The sequence below is a fragment of the Eptatretus burgeri genome, unplaced genomic scaffold (genome assembly GCF_056783735.1).
Source record: "Eptatretus burgeri isolate ZD-2024b unplaced genomic scaffold, Ebu_testis_v1 Ebu_testis_scaffold_3180, whole genome shotgun sequence".
Lineage (NCBI taxonomy): Eukaryota > Metazoa > Chordata > Myxini > Myxiniformes > Myxinidae > Eptatretus > Eptatretus burgeri.
In genome coordinates this window covers 125512-148075 of record NW_028225128.1, presented here as the reverse complement: position 1 = coordinate 148075, position 22564 = coordinate 125512, and the positions used below count along the sequence as shown (strand labels likewise).

Here is a 22564-nt window from a genome sequence, read left to right as displayed (position 1 = left end):
TTGAAGAGTTCACCCACCGGAGCCTGAAAACGTGCCTCCTCTTATTGTAGTCCGAAGCAACCTCACCGATGGCTTGGATCAGACATACGGGGTACTCGTCGTGGTACCTGGTCCCTGCACGGACATTCGTCTCGTCCTTGTAGAAAGCCAGGTCCTCACCGTACAGGACGCAGTACACCGTCTGCCATGACCTGGACACAGTCAAAAGCACATGATGCCTCTGCGGTAGTAAGTTAGCAACAGTAACTTAGCAACAGCAAGTTCGCAGAGGTAAGCAGCAGCAATTTCACAACAGTAAGATAGCAGTAATAGGTTAGCAATAATAAGTTAGCAGCAGTAAGTTAGCAGAACGTTAGCAGTTGTAAATTAACTGGAGAAATTCAAAGTTTTATCTGCAATAAGCAAAATGAAAAGTTTTTGAAATGAACATTCAACGAAGCCACCCGAAGAGTCATAGTTGTGGCTTTCATGACATCATCAGCAAGGTGTGTACGTGTGTGTGTGTATACGTGTGTGTGTGGGGGCAGGTAGGCGGGGGATAATAACAGTAATTTTATTTATTTTTTTGCTGAAATTTGTCGGTCATCACGTCTGATACACCAGCCAAAGGACTAGTGCGTTGGAGTGAAGAGCTCACCGACTAAACATTTTCTTCTTGTGGGCGACCCTTTCATGCTTCCGGTTCAAAAAGCCTTCCTTCCTGTACCCAAGGCCAGCTCGGGGGACGGAGTTGTGCGGATGCTGGTCCGGTGAGGCCATCGCAGAGCCATCTTGCACTCCCTGTTTGTACTCATCAATTTCTGTTGCATCGGGGCCCTGCAGGAAAGATCCGTTCAGATGATTAAAAGTTATTTAAAAAAAAAAAAACAATTCCAGTTCAGACGTAGAGGCTGAAACTGTGACGGACACACGATGCATCGGGTGTTCTACTCAATGGCGACATGAGTGTCCCCGGAAAGTCTTGTTGCATTGACTCCAAGCTACAGCGGATGTCATCGAGCAACTTGCTGTGTGATGAAACATTGTAAAGTGTTGAGAGCCGCAAAGTGACATCTCCACGCCAACGGACCCAGTGAAATGGCAACAAAAGATTTTTTTTTAATTGTCTCATAACAACAAACAAACAAACAAACAAACAAACATGGTGCCAGTTTCACTTGATGCACCGGAAATGCTCCAAGGTTTTCAGGATCCACTTCACGTAATCTTTAAGTTTTCCTGAAACATGCTCGAAGTGGTCGATGCCATTTACATTTGGGTTTTAGGTGGAGTCCAGCTCTCCAGGAGGTGACTTCATGTTATTGGCGTCCATCGACAGGAGAGGTCTCGTCCCAAAGTCCGCTTCTCGTCCACCACAGGCAGCTTGGTCGACTGTTCGTTTTCTATCCCCTCACTTCTAACCTTGCTCTTCCCTCCATTCACCCACAGTGTTATTTATTTGGTGATGGTGGCAACTGACCCTGGTGAACTCCTGGTCGGAGACCGCTCCCCTCTGAGTGTCTTGCTGCAAAGGTGCTCGTTCATCTTTCTCCCTGGTGAAAGAACCACACAGACAAAACGGGGACAAAGGAACACAGTTCAAAGATCCAGGATCTATTCAAAGGAACTGATTGCGAGTGTTATCAGCCCGGACCCGAATTCAAACCCTAACATAAACCCAAATCCTAACCCTACAATTTTTGCGGATGTTCTCCATGCTCCACACTATGTGTTGGCTTTCAAATCCAACAATGTCCAAGAGAAACGTGACATTCGGTGGTCGTATCACTCACCATCAGGGACACGCATGTTCGATAACATGCACTAATCACGGCCATTGCATGAGCAGCACCGACAAGACCAATCTGATTTTACGTAAGTCGTTGAACTTACACCGCAGGTGAACTTAAACGTCACAGTGATCTCCGAAAAATTACACCCAACGATGGATCGGCAGATAAATATTCCAAAAGCAACCGGAATCCCTCATTAGGTAATGCTAACCTGTTATATCAATCACTGAGACCTGTAAACAACCTGCTGAGGATTCCTGGTGCCATTAGCACATTGATCTCACGATGAAATGAGGATGAAATGCAGGCTAAGCAAAGTTTACGCATGTTCTCATCTCCCAAACCTCCCTCCCAACTTAGTCCACAACTACCCCTGCAGTTTCCCAGCAGTTAATACCCCCCAACTCAGCCCTTAAGTACCCCGACACCTCAACTATTTCCCAACCGTTATTATCCCCCGTTTGAACTATCCGCACACCGCAGCCCTTTCTCAACTCAGCCCCAAATCAGTTTTATCCCATTTAAATGTGACTTGGAACTTCACGTGGGGAAGGATGTGGATGCTGACACTGAAACGATGTGGTTGGTCGAGGACCACAAGACCGGGCCCACCGTTGTTTCAGACCCTCGAGTTTGGCCAGGCGGTATTCACTCTCGGCGCAAGCTTCCTCGGCCCGCCGACAGCGCTTCGCCTCCTCTTCTTGCTCTTCCTGTTTTCGAAGCTCAAGCATCTCCAACTGGTGGATGGGAAATTTACCGCACAAATCCGATGACACTTCTCATGATCACAAGTTACACAGTTGGAGGCAGAGTGTGCAGTGTGCAACTACATCCATTCTACGATTACAAGTCAGGCTACGATATGTCGTAAACACATCGCATCCTCCATAAGTACACAGTCTTGACAGGTCTGACCATGGTAAGCACGTTGAGAGCGGTGAACCGGTCCTCCCAGATGGAGGAAGACTTTTCAAACTCCTTGTGATGCTTCAGCAGTTGTTCGACCTCATCCACACTCGAGCCCAAGGCCTGGCTCGCCAAGTACACCTCTTGGTCTCCCAGCCAGGCATCGGCCACCGAGCAGTCACGTGCAAACTGCTCCGCCTCAATCCCTGTGGCGGGTACACACGGCGCACACGGGTGAGCCAGGGATTTCACGTAAAATTTTTGCAGAAAGCAGTTTTTACAAAAGTAAAAATAATCATTTGACAACTCGATTGCCTTTTTTATCCCAATTACTTTTGTTGATATTGTTATGTGAGAAGAGGGTGGGGAGATCCATAGCTAAATGATGCGGGGAATAGCTTGGTTGGTGTGCTCGAGTAGGGTGGAATTACACCTGTATTAGGGATCTATTAGGGGTAAGTCGTGTGTACGATGTGCACTGATGGGGGAAGTGATTGAAACAACAGAGCAGAATCGAGTAAGCTTGTATTTTATAAAACCTGCTGTACAGGTGAGGCCAGGGTGAGTTGTACATTTATCATTCCGGTCTTGTGTATTTATCATCCTGTTCCTGTTGTGTATTTATCATCCTGTGCATCCTTATCCCCATTTTCATTTACTAGTACGTGCCCGTAAAATATATATATATATATATATATATATATATATATATATATATATATATATATATATATATATATATATATATATATATATATATATTCAAACCGCGAGCAAGAAACAACAAAACTCACAGGCCGTTTCTTCGCTCTCGCGTGCCCGTACGTGCGTGGCTGGGAAGTTCGCATATTATTCGCAGTTACGATTATTCGCAATTTAGTTTCAATGCCCAAATATTCAATTAGCGCCAACGTATTTTGCCTTTTCGCAATGTCATTGCAAGGAAAAACAAAAAGAGAAGAGAAGAGGGGAAAAAAATTACTTCCTGGTTCGGAGCATACCAGCTCACTCTGATGTTACCGAAATTTATGCACCGTCTAATATGAAAACGATCATAACTTGGGGCATTGTGTTTATCGATAAATGCGCATAAGAAATCGAGAAATTATTAGAATACACGAAGTCATCATTATCCGGAAGTCCGTACGTTGTAACCCGTAATGGGGAACGCGGCTGAGTTTCCCTTCCCCCATCGGCCACTCCCACGCAACAACGTGTCTTGTCATTGGTTGGTAAATAAATGGCCATAACTTGGGAAGCACTTGTCCGATTAATATCAAACCTTGAAAAGGCACATCCTCAGGTCCCCAGCAATATATCTGGCAAGTTTCAATTAGATCGGACCAGTGGTTGTCGAGAAACAGCGGTCACAGACACACACAGACACACACACACACACACACACACACACACACACACACACACACACACACACACACACACACACACACACACACACACACACACACACACAGACACACACAGACAGACACACACACACACAGACACACACACACACACACACACACACACACACACACACACACACACACACACACACACACACACACACACACACACATTTCTGGAATTATAGATGGATAATAAATATTTTAATAATGAGAAACATCTTCCCACCTTTTGCCTTCGTCCAAGAGCACGAGACAAAACCTCCTGGCAGACGGGGAGATTGGAGTATCGAACGCTCGGCAGATCGAGACGCATGATGGATTGAGACGCTGGATCAAGACGTGCGGCCTACAAGAACACTTGCCATCCTCGTGTAAAGGCTGTTTGAATGTCTCTTGTTCAGAGTCTCTCCACGGACGTGCACTCCACAATGGAGGTTAACACCATCTGCTCTCAAAACCGCTTGATCCACTCTGTTTCTCCATCCTCTCGCTCAGGAGGTCAAAACCAATCTGCTCTCACAGCCAACCGAGAGGAGGTGGGCTTGTTGTTGCCTGTGGAACGTACGACGACGTCAACTGGAACGCATGTGCACGACGACCTCAGCTGCAGCATTAATTATCCTTCAGCTCCAATGATAGTCTTTATTGTGTCCAGATGGGGACTAATAAGTGATTTATTTTATTGAATAATGTATCGAACGAATAAGTGATTCATGACGTTTGGACTCGTGACAGGGGGGATGGTTTTGATGTGGAATGGAAGGGAGGGGAGAGGTTTTCGATGGAGGAACGAAGTTTCCACGGGAGTTACGGGGTTGGAAAGCGAACGCGGCGAGGGACCGGCAATGGATGGGCAGCTGAAGCCAAATAAGGATCAAAAGATGGATTTATAGATGGAAGAGAGATTTAACATTCGAACTCACGACACGTCTCCCTCCCAAAATATCCCTCGACACAAAAGGTAGGATATCATTCTCACATAAATTCGAGAAATATCTGTCTGGGGAAAATCCTGCATGTCTCGAATGCATACGGGGGGGAGGGGTCTTTTCCAGAACCACAACAACATTTAAAAGTACTAAAAGAGTGCTCAATATTTATTTCATAAACAAAGGATCCATTGTACGGGTTTACAAAATACTGAACAATGAAAATCAATCGACGATGGTTTGGAAACACAAGTTCTTCACTTACTGAGATTTAGCCAATTCATTCGCTCCATCCACTTGCTCATCACGTCTTCCCGCTTGTCCATCAACCGCTCAAGCTTGGCCATTATCTGAGCAGACACGTCAGAGGGCGCGTCACACAAAGAGCAACTATTTAACACCTTCAATGCAATCATTTCACAAACTTCGACAGACATCACATTGCTGTGCATCGATCCCAAACAAAAATCGACCTCGACCAATGAGAAACGCTCATCGAAATGAGCGACCAATGAGAAACGAAACAGGTGACATTTTAAACACCTCAATGAAAACGTAACGTGTACAACAATCGGCTTTGTATAAACTTTCAAGGTTGGCGGATCAAATACATTGCGGGTATCGTGGCTAATCTGATGTGATGTGATTTGATTTGATGTGGTGAGCCAGCAACACGGGACCTTTTCAGGTGACAATCCTCATCTCGCACACACGACATACTGTGAAGGATTAGATGGTGGCGGGATTCGCACCCCACTCTTGACAGCCAAATGTTGAAGATTCGGCGTCACTTCACAGCACCGCCGTCTCCGGGGTTATAACGCCGGCTGGCTCGGCACAGGCCTCGGGTTACGCGCCTCAGATCACGATACCAAAATACACCTGTGCCTTGCCAGTTGGGGAAATAGACCCCGGCTACAGACTGGGTTTGTCAGAGACCGAGCGGAGTCTACCAGTCCGTAACCATTTTGGTTTTAAATACAAATCGAGCGAATAGTTCTTCAGCATGGCACGAATAAACTCAAAGCGGCAACTTTCATATGAATCAGCCAGATTTATTGGGGACACATCGGGGACAACGACACACGCAAAACATTCACGAACGTTATAATTAATCTATAACCTGTTCTTAACTTGGGAGCTACGGATTACGGGTTTCGAAGGGAACCCAAGCGAGATAAACCTTAGACAACATGCAGACAAGACACAGAGTACTTGGTGATGCCTCATGGACGAGGGGAAAGTGTCAAAGGCACGAATGCGGCACGTGACAAGCCGATGTCAATGGATTCGAGCACCCAGCTCGAGCAAGCAGCGTGGCCAAATGGGGCTTGTACTCCTTCTTCCGGCACCGCTTACGCACCAGCGTCAGCGCGTTAAGCCCCTGTAAGGTCGACGGCATAAGAGCGAAAGATCCACGGTGTGCTCCAGCTGGCTTTTCACAAGGTCCAGCATACAAATCCAGGCCTGGCCTGCTCACCAGACTAGGCCAAATCGGGGTGTTACGCTCCGCCGGCGGATCGATGGGATTACAAGACGTGTCGAGCCGTGCAGTGAGTTGGGACAGTCAGAGGCTCCGTCACTGGACACCGGATGAACCTGTCGATGACCTCCTCATAAAAGTCGATCGCCGACTCCCCTCATGCAGTTCCTCCTGCCTTCCTGGGGCTCGCTCTTCTCACGAAAGCCAATCCCAGACCCGACTCTAGCAGCCTCTCATCCAGCAGAAGGCAGACTGACCTCATGCAGTTCCACCTTGCCTTCCCGGCGCTCGCTCCTTTTCACGAAAGCCGATCGCAAAAACCCTCATGCAGTCCCTCTTACTCCCGATCGCCCGACCCGACGATCAGGCAGTTCCACCCTTGCCTTTCCGGCGCTCGCTCTCCTGGACACTCCCCCGGGGACCCGTGATTGGTCCATCGCTCGAGTTTGCAGCTGCCCTCCACCAATCGCTGCCGACACGTCTCGCCGACCGACACTCTCAGAGCGCTGGGTGGGGCTAGTTCGGAGAGGGGAAGGAAAAATAAGGAAGGCACCTCCCGGTCCACCACCACTGTACGAACACTGGACAGCCGGCTTCACCTCCCGACACACATGCAACGTCCAATTACCGAACAACCTGACTAAACATGCATTTAAGGGGGAATCTGGGCTAATCCTATATTTAATAACACACCAAGGGCCATTTCCGCAACAATACTTCATGGTGCCCTGAACTCTGCCGTCTCCCGGGGTTTCTGCGCAAGCGCACAGTTAGCCTTCCTCGGGTATTACGTCATTTCGAACGTCTCGTATTGACCAACATTAAACCAACCGATCGATTCTTCAATGGGAAAATCGATTCGCTCGAAAAGACAACAAAATTCCAAAGAAGTTTAAAAAAAAAAAAAAACAACTGAAGGGTTCGGCATACAGGTGTGATGACTATTTGGAACTGAAGCGGGAAAACTGCTGAATGGAGGTGGTGAGGAGAACATAAAAAAAATTACCAATCACAAAAGGGCAATGCTGTCACGTGCACGGCAAATGCTCCAGGTCCCAGGAGGTGTGAAGGTGTAAGAGTAATCACTGTCGATTGTCTTCTCTCTGTTGGCTCCGTTGGGGCGGGACTTTGTAGTCACACACGTGAGGTCACATGTCAATCATTTCAGAGCAGATAAGCCTGTGTTAAGTTAATTAGTCTCCCCTCCACCCATTATCTTTTTGGGTTAACCCCACCACACCCTACCCCACCCCAGTGTGGGCTTCACAAGACTTCTGCGTCACAGAAACCTTGGAGCAAAAAAGCTTGACCATTGAGAAGGAGGAGAGATTTCTGCAGAGGACAGAGGTGTCGAAGCTGAGAGTGCTTCTGGTGTTCTATCTATGTGAGAAGGAAAATAAATGAAGAAACCAGAAGAGGAACAAGGGACATCGGTGAAAAGGGACAGAAGGCATGTCTGCATTGGTTGGACAATGTGCCAAGGACCGAGGAGGGAACGTGCTCGGGCGGGTCTGTGATATGGAGGTGAGTTTGGAGGAGCAGACCAAAATTGAGGTGGAAGGAGATGGTGCAGAGGGATGTGAGGGAGGTTGTGGCAACAAGACAGGGTGCTCAGGATCAAGGGGTGTGCAGAGGCCGACCCCACAACAATGCTGGATTCATTTGGACTATTCACCTATTCGTAGTCCTCCAACCCTGGGCCACATGCTGATGGTCAACCAGACTCAGTGGTGTTGAGGTTGGAGGGTCCACTCTGAGTCTTGGAGTTTGGTGGATCAAACCCTGGCCGAGTCATACCAGACTTTTAAAATGGTGCGTGCCGCTTCCACACCTGACACTCAGCACTTGGAGAATAGAGCACGGACACTCATGCTGGGACTCGGTCGCAAAAACTCAGTTCGGATCCGAATCGCTCATCTTGGCAAAATTTTTACCAGGTCCGGATCGGCTCGGAACTCGGATAAGTTTTAAATTTATTTATTTATGAACATGATCGAGGTTCGTGGAAGAGCTCGAATCAAGCGTACGTAGAATCACTTTAGAAATTAAATTAATAATTCCAGTATCCGGATCCGGATCTCGATGTTCATCAAAATCGAATCACTCCGTCCTCGTCACACACCCAACCTGTCCACCGAGTTTCGTAAGAATCCGTCCATTTTGTTTTGAGATATCCTGTTCACAGACAAACAAACAAACAAACAAACAAACAGGGGTGAAAACATAATGTGGCGTCACGGCCCAACTAACGTCGAGCTCGTTGCGGTGAGAGGTCAAAATCCCGCGATGTACCGAACGGTTTAAACTGCTGTGGAGACGTTCTGAATTATAGCGGACTGCGTGAGTGTGGTTGTGAGGAGGCACACGAGAACCTTGGCTCTCGTTAAAACCAACGGGTTTATTCCCCGAAACACAAACAAACAAGATGAATACCACGAATGACCCCGACGTTGAATGAAAGCCGATGACCAAATGATGTTGATACTTGGGCAGCCGATGCGTGACGGTTTAAACGGTGAAGACAGACTGACCACGTGCCTGGGCGTGGCCGAACTCTATGATTGACAGGAGCTCTGAAGCGCTCGAGCTGTGATTGGTCACTGATCTCGTGGACGGTCTGACGACCAATCACAGCAATGACGTAAATGTGAGGAGGATGAGGAGGAGAAAACAATTTTGAAAACCCCTCCTATTGACAAGAGTCAAACGTCGGGGTAATAAAAAAATAACCAGGGAATGGTGGAATGGCGATGGAGGAGACGATCTGAGCTCCACCGCTCAGGAGGCGATAAAACGCTCCGTCCCTCGCTCTTGCACCGTCTCCCAGCACCCCCGGTAGATGTTTACATTGGGGTTATACGTGCAACTCCTTCATCCAAATCCCTAATTAATTATTACCACGCACCATCCCCCGTATGCTGCACATTCAAACGAGATGATGTTGAAGCTGACGTGTCCCTACTTGTTACATCGAGACGGCTAACTACTCGTACACGGACCATGCGACTCCATACATTTATATCTATTCTGAGGGAATGTCTAACCCTCCTTCCTCCCCCCAACAAACGTAACAATCACCTTGGTCCACCATCGGTAGCGGAGGTAATGAATGTAACAACATTCTCACTCGAATTGAAAAAACATTTTTGACCTAATGATGCGAGAGGCATGCACCTCCTCCCACCTCGTCAGAAGCGTAATGATTGTTGGAGAGAAGACATTGTCCCAGTTCGATGACAGCCATGAAGTTGTCCTCGCGAGCATCAATTTCAGCCTTCGTGTCGTAGTGACTTTTCACTGCCAACTGCCCGTCCCTGACGATTCGAGACAATGACAATTAACCGTTGTTACGGACCAAATGGCAAAGAACAAAGTGTCATTTTTTCTTTGTTTTTTTGAAAAAAAAAATAAAAGAACAACAAGGTCATGGGCACAACCAGTTAGCGCATCGAGTGAAGGATTCAACCGGCTTTTCATGACGCACGACTCGTGCAGCATCAGGACGGCGCTCGGCATACAAACACTCCGTACCTCGGTTTCTCCTGCGTATCGATCTCTCGGCCAATCTCCTCCATCCACAGCATGACATCTCGCACCATGCCGAAGAAGCGGAACTTGTCCGCCGCGTCGTCCAAGCTCCTTCGCCTGTTTCCGCACGACTCCCGCAGAGCACGCCAGGCTTCCAGCACCTCCATCTCTTGGCGCCGCACGTCGTCGGTCCCCTCACCCACCGAGCCGGCTTTCAGCTTGGTGGCCACTTCTTGAAGCTGTGAAATCTGCGGGTTGGTGGTTAGTGAGCCAGCTGGCGGTTTACTCGAGGAAGTATTTTGTGTGCGAAAGGAAGTCCAAAATTTCATAAATCCTGGCAAACGTGTATGCCATGGAGGAGCTGGGGAGACTCGGAGGGCTGATTAGGGCAGTGGACGTGAGACCAGTGGAGACGCGATAAAACTCAGACCACCAACCTGCCTGCAACAGGCCTTGTGTCTCAGCTTAATCGAGGAGGAATTAAATAATGCTGAGCTTCAGAAAGAGATTTTCCTGGAGAGGAAGATGTGATGCTGGGGTTCCAACCGACAGCGGAGAGCAGTTCTCCATTGGGCTCAAGACGAAATCCTTGTAGGCCGTGAGTCGTTCAGATTTTTCAATGAATGATTCAGATTGACGGAGGATACTCAATCTGCTGTTGGCTTTGGAGGACAGGCTTGCTATTCGGTCAGTCCGGGAGAGGTTTGGGTCGATGGTGAGGCCGAGAAGTTCAGGAGACAAAACCTCTTCCAGGTTTCTGACCGTGGAAATATATCACTGGGATCGCTTGATTATTCTTCGAGAGCAACTGGGTGACAGTGCCAGATTTTCCAGGATTGAAAGACAAGTTTCGTTTGCCATGACAATCCTTATTATTTGTTTATATTCCATGACTTCCTGACATGGCCTTGATTTCACGACTACAACTGTAAGTAAGCTTCTGAGCCTGTCATTCATGGGACATGTTTTTGCGTCATTTTTTTGTACGTGAGTGATGTTTGCTGACATCCGGGCCAATGGGAGGCATTCATAGGAGGACAGACTGAAGGGAACAGAAGTCGAGCAGGATTTGAGAACCAAGGCACCGATGCCACCTTGATCTGCAGCCGATGATGAGTCCAGACCGGACAGAACTTTCTCCACCTTCTCTTTCTCTCGAGTGCAGCAGATCGTGTGCATGAGGGGTACGTTGGAGACGGAGTGGGATGGGTTGTCATGGGTACGGAATGAGGAGGCAAACACTCGGGTTACTTCGTATCATGTTGAGAAAAATTCATCAAAGTGTGCGGAGAAGAACCAAAAAATGACTAAATGATTACTCCACCTGGAGATGCAAAGCTTGAAGATCGTTCTCGAAGGCACGATGTCGGTGCTGCAGATCTTTCACTGTGCTGACGTCACGGCCGAGTTCATTGGGCAGGCTTTCGAGTTTCTTGCGTATGTTCGCCAGGAGGAGGCGAGAGTCGTGCTCGAAGCGGCGGTGACCTTGCGACATCGACAGCGACTGAGTGTGCGAGTCCATGAACTGCAGTAGATTGGCCCAGGATTTGTTGAGAGCATCTTTCCATGCGGCAATCTCGGCAGAGTGAGGGTTCCCCGTCGATATCAAGGGGTCCATGATGCTCAACAGGCTGTTGATGCGTTCTTGTCCGACAGTGGCCGTGTCTCGAGCAACCTTGCGGAAATGCTCGAGCAGCATCTGCAATACAAAAATAAATGATTAAGAAGGAAGCCAAACACGTCACATGTTGTCCGCCGTTCGCATAGACCGACTGAGCCGGGGGTATAAGACCCACACAAATTACCGAAACGGTGTTTAAGTTTACGACACTGCGTTCAATGAATCACCATTTACAATTCCTCAAGGATCAGCCCAATGAAACCTGGACCTGGTGGTGGAAGGCGCAGGAGGCCAAAAGGGGTAAAGACGTTCTATATCATTAAAATGGGATTTATTGAAAAAGGAATATGGGGATAAGGGTGGATGGACAAGACGCGATAAATAAGCGGTCGACAGACGAAAATATGAATGATGGAACACGCAATCTTATTAACCAAAGCTTAACCCGTTAATGGCTCCCTGATAGCGACCACAAGCTTGTTGGAGCAAGTCTGAAGTTGCAGTTTAAATCCGCGAGAATGGGTCCATCCCAACCTCAGCTGGATGTTGGCAAGCTCAAGGATGAGAGCATAGCTGAGGAGTTTGGGAACAGGCTGAGTGGAGATTTGGGGGATCCTGAAGAGTTGGAGCACAATGTTCAAGCCAGTGTCAGAAAGCTGGGTCTCCGACGAAGGTCATGGGTCTTGCAGCAGGACAATGACCCTAAACGCACTTCAAAAAGCACCAAGGAATGGTTCAAAACAAAACGCTGGACTGTTCTGAAGTGGCCAGCAATGAGTCCAGATGTAAATCCCATTGAACACCTGTGGGGAGATCTGAAAACAGCAGTTGGGAGAAGGTACCCTTCAAATCTGGGAGAACTGGACCAGTTTGGACAAGAAGAGTGGGACATCCTGCCAGTAGAGAGGTGGAGGAAGCACATTCATGACGACAGGAAGAGCTTGACTGCAGTGTTTTTGTCCAAAGGCCGTGATACCAAACATTAAGTCGAGGGTGTTAATAATTTTATCAATGCCATTTATTTTTATTTTCTGATTTAAAAGGATTTATTAAATTCTGAATTTAAAAAAAACAAAGGTTCTGTAATATTATCAGTGTCATAAAGAATTGTGGAGACAAAATACTTTTGTCAATTTCAACTTCTTTTTAGAGAAAATTGACAGTCATCTGAAAAATGTGCAAGGGTGACAATACGTTTGGCCACAACAGTCGATGGATTGGATACTGGGGAGGATGTCGGAGAGATGAAGCTGTGATGCATCGTTTGGGAATGTCAAAATCTCTGACATTGAATTCGCAGATGATGCAGTCATCTTTGTGGCGATGGTGGATCTCCTTTTGGGGGCCCTCGAGGTGCTGAGTGAGGAGTCGGAGCCGCTGGGATTACGGGTTTCCTGGGTCAAAACTACGATCCAGGCTTTCATTGACATCTTGGATGTTGCTGTCCTATCTGTACGTGTTTGTGGTGAGGATGTTGAGGTCGTGGAGAGATTCACTTACCTTGGCAGTGATATTCATGTCTCTGCTGGCTGCGAGTCAGAGGTCAATAGACGTCTGGGTCGGGTCTTGGGAGTCATGGATTCACTGGATCATGGGGTGTGGTGCTGTCGGTACCTCGGCAAGAGGAAGAAAGTCCAAGTATTTAAGTCCTAGGTGCTTCCAGTCTTACTCTACGGATGTGAGACTTGGACTCTGACCAGGGATCTGACATAGAGACTTCACTCCTTTAGTACCAAGTCTCTTCAGAGAATCCTTGGCTATCGCTGGTCAGACTTTGTGTCCAAGGAGTGTTTGCTGAGAGAGACTCAAATGAGATTTGTTTCCTGCATCGTCCGTGAGTGTCAGCTGTGGCTGTATGGACATGTGGCTCGTTTTCCTGACACTGATCATGCTCATCAGATTCTCTCAGCGAGGGAGCCTCGTGAGTGGAGGAGGCCGACGGGCCGACCAAGTGCCTCATGGTTGCAGCGGCTTGATCAGCATCTCAAGGAGATGGGGATTGGCCAGGGATCTGCCTGGGCGGTGGCCAGACGGAGGCCCCTGGAGTACCGGCGGAAAGTGGACGCAGCGACGTGTTGCTCCGGCGCACGCTCACACACCTGACCTGACCTGATACCGGACTCGTACTTCGAAGGGGGAACAGACGACGACTTTAGGCTGGTGCGAGCTGGTTGTAGCTGTAGCTTGAGACAAATTGTGGCTCAGGGCCCGAAGAATGGTGACGAGGAGGCCAGGAGAGAAGATGGTGACCAAGCAGAGGAAAGGACAGAGATGTTCCTTCTTTCAAGGTCCAGCTTCAACTGCATCTGCTTTATAATGGACACTCACGACCGACTCAGTGTACGTTTTACAATATGTGTTACTTTCAGACAAATAGCTCATACAGGGCGAAAACCTGAGCTCCTCGATCACATGATAAATCCTAAAGCCTTATCACAATTGAGATTTGGACCCCCCCTCTTACCCCACCTCTGACAAGTACAGTAACAGCAGTCAGGCATTCAATGAGGGACAGCAGGAAGTTTCACTGACCGCAATGTCTTCCTTCTCCTCATCTGGCACATCAGAGCAGTGAGCAACAACCTCACGTTCTATTATCCATTGCTCCAGCTCGTCCAGCTCATGTTTCACCTGGAACAGTTTGACTTGATCCTCAAGATGTCCGAAGCGCTTCTTAGCCCGGTCCTTGAGTCTTGTGTACAGCTTGTCTGCCTGCGACTGTCGCCGTCCAATTGACTCGCTGGATAAAAACGATGCAAAACGACAGGTGAGACGGCAATCAAGATAACATGCAGCATGACTCGGACAGATAGTGGAGGGCTTTATAATTTGTTCAGTGTGCCGGTGATAACTCGCCACCTCATCATGAAAGACACCGTGGGAGCTTTAACCTCCCCCGACTAATGCAAGCACACTGTTCTTCCCTTCTGGCTTCTCGTCCTTCCGATGGACGGTCCACTCATTGATGCTTCTCCCTGCCTGTGAAACACCAGACCCAAGGTGACAGTTTTATATCGCTGGGTCAGGATTCAAACCCAGGTGAGACAGCTCAAAGACAAGTCCACATACCTCCAGGCTATCCTGCCAGTCTCGGTCTGTCGTATAGACAGAAAAAAGTGAAATCCGGTCAATAGAACCAGTAAACAAGGACTCAAGGGTGAAAAGTTCGACTTTGAGCGAGGAATCACAAAAACTCGCTCCGACCGTGATGGCATTTCACGAGCGTTTTTTTTTTTTTTTACTAAATCACCAAATAAATCACCTTTTTGGACGAAACCTCGAACAGAAACCATAAGGAGAACACGACCGGCATTCGCAAACGAGACAAGAACCGATGAAACCCACCGCAGAAAGTGAAACGTCGTGACACGTTCCATCGAATGCCATCCATTTCCTCGACACCAAAGACCTACCGAGGAGGAAGGTCGGTTCACCCACCTCTCAGGATGTCCGGAGGAACGAAGTGCGCGGCTCGTCTCCGACAAACGGCGCATCACGTCCGCATAGTCCTCCAGGGAATCCTCCAAGACCCGGTGCATCTTCAGGGTGGCGACAGCACTCTGCTCGTCCTGCGTCAGGAGAAAAGCACCAGCAGCCGGTGTACCGCACCGACACGGACAAAGACCCCGAGGATCTCTAAAAGTATCCCGGGTCCTCGTTTCGATGGAAACATGAGCTCGCAGGTCGAATTATCATTGACAAGTGTTAGTAGAGATATAAACTGGTGGAACGGACCGGTTCGGCCCACAAGCCCCCCACCTCAACCTTCTCTGTCGACCTCATGTACACCTCTTGCTCCTTCATCCAAGCCTCGGCCTCCGCCACGTCCACGTGGTACTGCTGTGCTTTGAGTGCTTCCTCCAGACGACGCTGCCGGTGATCCATCTCGCTTCTCAGTCGTTCCCAAAGTTCCCACAGCTTCAGCAATCTGGTGCGAATCCCTTCAACATCCGCTCCGTCGTGCGCAGCCACCTCCTTCGCTCGGCCCGCGAGGTATGCCAAACGTGCCTCGTGGTCCTGGATATCCTTCAGGAGGTTCTGCTCACCTCGGACACGGGTTGTCCTCCGTTCAGACATCATAACTGTGGCATTTTCCCGAGAGATGGAGTTAACTCACGACGATCTGATGGAGCAATGCTTCACGAGAAGTGGTGCACGTGAGGACCTTGTTCAAACTACGTGTGAGAAGGTTTTACTTGGGCAGACACGAGTGTGTTCCTTATTAAGTTAAAAGTCACACTTGTTGATTCGTCATCAGGATGAACCCAGTTATGAACTGTGTCATTACAGGATGGTAGGACAGGGTCAAAATGTTTTACCCCCAAAGTGAAGATCCAGAACCCAAAAGCAAGACACGAGACTTATACCCCAAAGACATCAGGGAGCACTTACCTCCCGGTACAATGCACAGCACTATCTGGAAAGTAAATAATTGAAGGACTGACGTGCGTGACGACATTCCCTAATGCAGGAACGTCCTTCATGGATGAGGGAATGATCCTTTTGGCCTCTCCCTCGTACCGCGAACAAACTTCCCCTTCGGCGGCACTCGCATGTTAAAGCCAAACAATCAGGTACCTGGTATCTCTGAATCAGTAGCTGCACGGCAGGGAGACTGTTTCCATGGTCACGGGGAGTCGCAAGGGTCGTGCGCTCCTCAATCCAGATCTGCGGAAATTAACACAACTCAAAACGTCAAAAAATAAATACGTCATCACGTTCAGGTGCACTGGGAGGGGGGAGTCACTGCAATGATGAGGTTCACCTTGTAACCTCCTTTAAACCACCTCTCTCTCTCTCACCTCATTATACCCATCTTTATCTCTCACCTCATTATACAGATCTTTATCTCTAACTTCCTTCTACCCATCTTTATCTCTCACCTCCTTTAACACATCTTTATCTCTCACCTCATTATACAGATCTTTATCTCTTACTTCCTTCTACCCATCTTTATCCCTAACCTCCTTTTACCCATCTTTATCTCTCACCTCCTTTTACCCATCTTTATCTCTCACCTCCTTTTACCCATCTTTATCCCTCATCTCCTTTTACCCAACTTTATCTTGAACCTCCTTTTACCCATCTTTATCTCCAACCTCCTTTTACCCATCTTTATCTCTAACCTCCTTTTACCCATCTTTATCTCTAACCTCCTTTTACCCATCTTTATCTCTCACCTCCTTTTACCCATCTTTATCTCTCACCTCCTTTTACCCATCTTTATCTCTCACCTCCTTTTACCCATCTTTATCCCTCATCTCCTTTTACCCAACTTTATCTTGAACCTCCTTTTACCCAACTTTATCTTGAACCTCCTTTTACCCATCTTTATCTCCAACCTCCTTTTACCCATCTTTATCTCTAACCTCCTTTTACCCATCTTTATCTCTAACCTCCTTTTACCCATCTTTATCTCTAACCTCCTTTTACCCATCTTTATCTCTAATCTCCTTTTACCCATCTTTATCTCTAACCTCCTTTTACCCATCTTTATCTCTAACCTCCTTTTACCCATCTTTATCTCTTACCTCCTTTTACCCATCTTTATCTCGAACCTCCTTATACCCATCTTTATCTCTAACCTCGTTTTACCCATCTTTATCTCTAACCTCGTTTTACCCATCTTTATCTCTAACCTCCTTTTACCCATCTTTATCTCTAACCTCCTTTTACCCATCTTTATCTCTAACCTCCTTTTACCCATCTTTATCTCTAACCTCCTTTTACCCATCTTTATCTCTAATCTCCTTTTACCCATCTTTATCTCTCACCTCCTTTTACCCATCTTTATCTCTCACCTCCTTTTACCCATCTTTATCCCTCATCTCCTTTTACCCAACTTTATCTTGAACCTCCTTTTACCCATCTTTATCTCCAACCTCCTTTTACCCATCTTTATCTCTAACCTCCTTTTACCCATCTTTATCTCTAACCTCCTTTTACCCATCTTTATCTCTAATCTCCTTTTACCCATCTTTATCTCTAACTTCCTTTTACCCATCTTTATCTCCAACCTTGTTTTACCCATCTTTCTCTCTCACCTCCTTTTACCCATCTTTATCCCTAATCTCATTTTACCCACCTCTCTAACCCCTTCATACCAACCTCTTTGAATGTTTCCTATGAAAACACATTTTAACTTTGTGACAACTTCCCAACAATGCTCGACCTCTCCAAGAATGCACATCCTGAAGAAAAGTCTGAACAACAAGGCATTGCAGATAACAAGAAGCACCGAGCTCACGATTTCATCTTCCAGGTCATGGATGTACTGGTGGACTTCCTTGGAAGCGAGGAGCTTGTTCCGGCGTTCACTCATCAGGTTGAGCACCTGCAGGAAGCGTGTCTCGACGCTCATCCACTTGCCAGGTACTCCATCTTCATCACCTCCATGACCATCGTGATGTAAAACCTGAGCCTGGCTCTGAAGCTCCTCCAACTCCTTGCTTCGCACCTCCATCTGGTTCTCCAGCATCTGATCATCGACACACAAAGTAAGATGGACCTGCAACGCCATTCGACCCCGCCACTTCAGCCGAAGCAACAGACCTTTTAAAGGCAATTAGAAAGGGTACCCGGCATCGTCCGCTGCTGTTCTAATCTCGCCGGTGTTTTTATCATCCGGTTTTTGCAGATTGCCGAGCATCTGATTGATAAAAATCATGTGAATAAATTATTGAACTATCAGATGGTTTTTTTTGTTCGTATTCTTTCCTCCCCTGTGATGCGAGTAGAACGACCTGCTTTGTGATGCTTTAAAAGGCGGTGGATAATCAGAAATAGTTTGACATGGTGATATTGTTGCGGGCCGGGGATCGGTTGCGAGCACAACCGCTAGGTGGAGCAGTAGGGTCGACTCTACCGAACACCCGGAATTTATAGGTCGTCACCCCAGATAACTCCGGAGCCGACGGGTCCCTTATCGGACCGAAGATCGCCAATAGGTCGACCGCGTGGGATAGGGTCGATTGCCAATTTCAATTCAACAAAATACCCACGTCGGCCAAACTACCGGGGAAATTCACCCGCGGCAGAGCTCGAGCGGAACGAGCCAGTGGCGTGCTCGAACTGTGTGTGACCCGAGCGGATGGTCAATCCGGATGACCATGGTCATGGTGAAGCGGATGCGTCACCCGAGCGGACCCTTACAATGCACCCTAATCATTACAATGCACCCCACTACGGCAACAACGGCCTTCTTTAATTCCCCAACACGCACCGTGCAAAGCCAATGGAGGAAAGGACGAGGACGAGGTGAAACATTCAACAGGGGATTTATTTACAATTGGGAAAGGGGAAACACAGAGCAGAATTAACACCGAATATAAAGAAATGCAATGTACAAAGAGCAAGCACTTCACGATTTCTACTTACAGACGGGCCCAACGACAGACACACACACACACACACACACACACACACACACACACACACACACACACACACACACACACACACACACACACACACACACACACACACACACACACATACCCAGAAGGACATGAACCTTCCCACCTCGTGTGGTTTGGCTGACACGAGCGAACCAGGCTAGCGTCGAGATGTGCTCCGAAGAACCAGGCGCCAGCGAGATGCGAGCAGAATCCAGAGCTCCCTTCAGCGCTCATCCCGGCAACCAAAACTCTCCTCTGTATTCCAAACTGTCGAGAAGGCAGGAGGTTTCTCTGCCACTGCTCCAAGTCTTTGAGTTGAACGTCAAAGCGAGGGCTGATAACTCCACACTTGTTCAACCTGCCGGTCAGATTGACCACAACCTTGCCTGCTCAATGGTCATCAACTAACTCAAACTCTCCTCTCAGTCCAATCGCGCCACAACCTTATTCACCCTTGTCCAGGGGGGGGGGCGCCTCCTCCCTCCCCGCTTTCTCTCACTGGACGATTTTGGCGCGCAAAATGCGCTCGTCGCCCTGTCATTGGCCAAAACGGGCGCCAAGGCCATTTATTGGATCGGGGTGGCGTGATGGCCGTCGCTGCGGACCGCCCACCAAACAGGCAGAGGAACATTATCCTGCGTGGGTCCGCCCACGTACGTGCTGACACGCACGTAGGCAATGGCGTCGGTCAGAGTGAGGTGAAGGTGAGGGTGATGCTGGTGTTGTTGTAGTTATGATGATTTATGGATGTAATCATAAAAGAAAACCCTGACTATCAAAGTAACTCTGCAGCGCATAAACATTTAATTACCCATGAAACAAGGGACGAGACCAGAAGTAAAAACACATACTTACCGATATAACTGGTCTATAGGGACCTGTATGTTGAGTGCTCATGGCTTCCAGATTCGTAACAATATATTACTGTTATCCTCACTTTCATTCACAGAGCTGTGTTTGTGTGTTTGTTTGTCACACTACTCCTCCTCGAGTTCTGGGCCAATTACATCCAGACTAACTACATGGGATCAGCATTACCCCAATTAATGTGTGGGGGAGTTTTTATGTTTTCCCCGGTGGTCTTGGGAGGGGAGGGGGAACAGGATTTCTCCATGTAAATGTGTATTATGGAGTTCCCCGGTTCCTCCAGGTGTTCCCTGGTATTACATGGAGTTCCCCGGTTCCTCCAGGTGTTCCCTGGTATTACATCGAATTCCCCGGTTCCTCCAGGTGTTCCCTGGTATTCCATGGAGTTCTCTGGTTCCTCCAGGTGTTCCCTGGTATTACATGGAGTTCCCCGGTTCCTCCAGGTGTTCCCTGGTATCACATTGAGTTCCCTGGTTCCTCCAGGTGTTCCCTGATATTACAAGCCTCCACCATTTACAGTGCAGTATTCCTGTCCCCACGTTTTCCAGTGCAGTGAGGTGTTTTGAATTATAAGCAGTCGGTATGTTTTTGCTTCTTGCACATAACCCGGGTTGTTTATTTATTTTGCTATTCAGAGCTCCCAGTTGCCTATACACCGCCCAAATAAAGGTATGCATCAGAAGAACGTGTTGCATGCTTGGAACAAGATCGCCCGTCGGGAGAGTACTCTGCTCGTAATGGATAATCGAACCTTCTGAACTGGTCGCCGAATGTCATCATTCGTTTGGCAATGCATACCTATCGTCAGGTACCGAAGGTCGTACATTCAAGTCAATGAACCCACCTGTTGGTTGTTTAGCAGTATGTTCACACTGGTGAGATCTTTCCCGAAGTCATCGGAGGTGATCTGATTCTCCAAGTCGTCGATCCACATTGCCAGACTGTCACAGCTCCGTGCGAAGAGCACTGCGCGCTCGCCGCCGAAGAGGCGCCGCGCTTTCACTTGCGTGGCCGTCTCCAGGTGCAGCCAAAGACTTGACAACAACGTGACTTCCACCTGCACCGCCTCTCTCATGTCTGGCTTCTCCGCCATCAGCTGCTTCCCGACCTTGTGACACAAGCAAAACAAAGAAAGAGAAAACTCCACCTTGCGCCCTCTTCTCCGTTCATCGTTTAACGGCTGCAGAGCCATCTTGCAGAATGAATGAGAACGATAAAAAAAAACAGATGGGATCTCCTGAAACGATGTTGCGTACCCATCATCCCAGGAATGCAATGGTGACTCGGGTTAGGGTTATGATATACTTCCATGGCCAAGCCCTCGATGTTACACTGCCAGTTACAAACAAGGAAGGAATGTCATGTTAGCCTTAAAAGGACTAAAAGTTCCCAACTAAAACTTCAAAGGAAATGTTTTCCATTCCGAGCAATGGCCCTTCACACCTCCCTCGATATAAAACACAAAATGGAATCCAGTCGTAAGGAGTGCAACATGGTGCTGAACCGAGAGACTCAGGCCAGACCTCTGAGCCACCAGAGCGAATAGAAAGTGGTTTGAAATGCTTGCACATCCTTCGGTTAAAACGAAACCATTGACGTGCAATGGCGCACATCATCACCTTTGTGATCTTGTCCAACAAGTCCTTGTTGGAGGCCAGCTCGGCCGTGAAGGCCTGGTGCTTCCGCCACTTGCTGTGTACGTTCCGTGCCTTGTCATATGACGTGTCCTGAGCAGTCAGCATTTTCTCCTTGATCCACAGTGCAAGCTGTGGATGTAGGGTGTTTGGAGAGAACGGTTACACACTGATGCTACTTTAGGCCAAACCATGCAGGTACAACATTAGATTGAGGTGGTTTTTGTGATGACCTATTGGTCAGAAGAAACGACGGCGCAGCCAAGTAGGACCAAGTATTACTCTACTGATAATGATTGAAACAAGAAAGAGCAGACACAGTCTCGGGTGACGTTTCGGCCGTGACCCACGAACTTCTTCAGGCCGTGTGCCGGCACAGGGAGTGAAGGGCTTTTGACCTTGAGCACGCCATCACGTGGATGTACACGACTGATTGCGCGATCCCTTCCCTGCTCGAGTGATTCCGGGGGGGAGCACCGAGTCGCTTCTGCCTCCTCTCTGGACTCCGGCTGGACGGTGTGTCGATAAAACGTGTTGGCGAGCTCATCACGTGTGAGTGAGTCAGCATGAGTTGCACACAATCATGTGCTAAATGTATTTTTGAGTCTGATCGATCATGGAAATTACAAAACGAGGACGGATTGTCCTACTCGTGTGGGGCTCGGCTGGACGGATTGTGCCCTCTGCTTCCATTTTCGATCGCACGCGCTTCGTTTTCGCTCCTTTTCTACCAGGTATTGTTACTTCTGATCCCTCAGCTTAATCCCTTTCCCCTCCTCTTCGCACAAAAAAGAACAATAACAGGAAAACAAACACCGACTCCCAAAATCCAGAATCACTACTCACATCCACTCATTTGTTCCTCTCTTTTTTTTTCCCCGCCTGTGGAACCAACATTCACATTCTCTTCAATTTTATTCTTCGGTCCACGTCTTCAAAGAGAGCTGTTCACCACATTCTCAGATCATCCCCAATCCAAAACAATGACCTTTTCTACCACCGTGAAACCACCACC

At 48.1% G+C, this 22564-nt stretch overlaps 1 protein-coding gene across 19 annotated transcripts in view; it reads right to left on the bottom strand.

The window, feature by feature from the left end:
• Window positions 1-22564, bottom strand: part of LOC147006404 (spectrin beta chain, non-erythrocytic 1-like) — a 72140-nt gene that overhangs the window by 9378 nt on the left and 40198 nt on the right. For 16 of the 19 annotated variants that reach the window (XM_085868904.1, XM_085868915.1, XM_085868914.1 and 13 more), the window contains 16 exons: window positions 21535-21681; window positions 20760-21023; window positions 17899-18129; window positions 16230-16319; window positions 15411-15689; window positions 15090-15220; window positions 14184-14391; window positions 11355-11729; window positions 10034-10278; window positions 9687-9816; window positions 5285-5369; window positions 2688-2884; window positions 2385-2509; window positions 1460-1532; window positions 638-816; window positions 18-191 (listed from right to left, as the gene is read on the bottom strand). In XM_085868904.1, the coding sequence (XP_085725030.1) occupies window positions 18-191; window positions 638-816; window positions 1460-1532; window positions 2385-2509; window positions 2688-2884; window positions 5285-5369; window positions 9687-9816; window positions 10034-10278; window positions 11355-11729; window positions 14184-14391; window positions 15090-15220; window positions 15411-15689; window positions 16230-16319; window positions 17899-18129; window positions 20760-21023; window positions 21535-21681 (2933 nt within the window). The remainder of the gene's footprint in view (window positions 1-17; window positions 192-637; window positions 817-1459; window positions 1533-2384; window positions 2510-2687; window positions 2885-5284; window positions 5370-9686; window positions 9817-10033; window positions 10279-11354; window positions 11730-14183; window positions 14392-15089; window positions 15221-15410; window positions 15690-16229; window positions 16320-17898; window positions 18130-20759; window positions 21024-21534; window positions 21682-22564) is intronic. The other 3 variants (XM_085868907.1, XM_085868905.1, XM_085868916.1) reach the window with 3 other exon arrangements.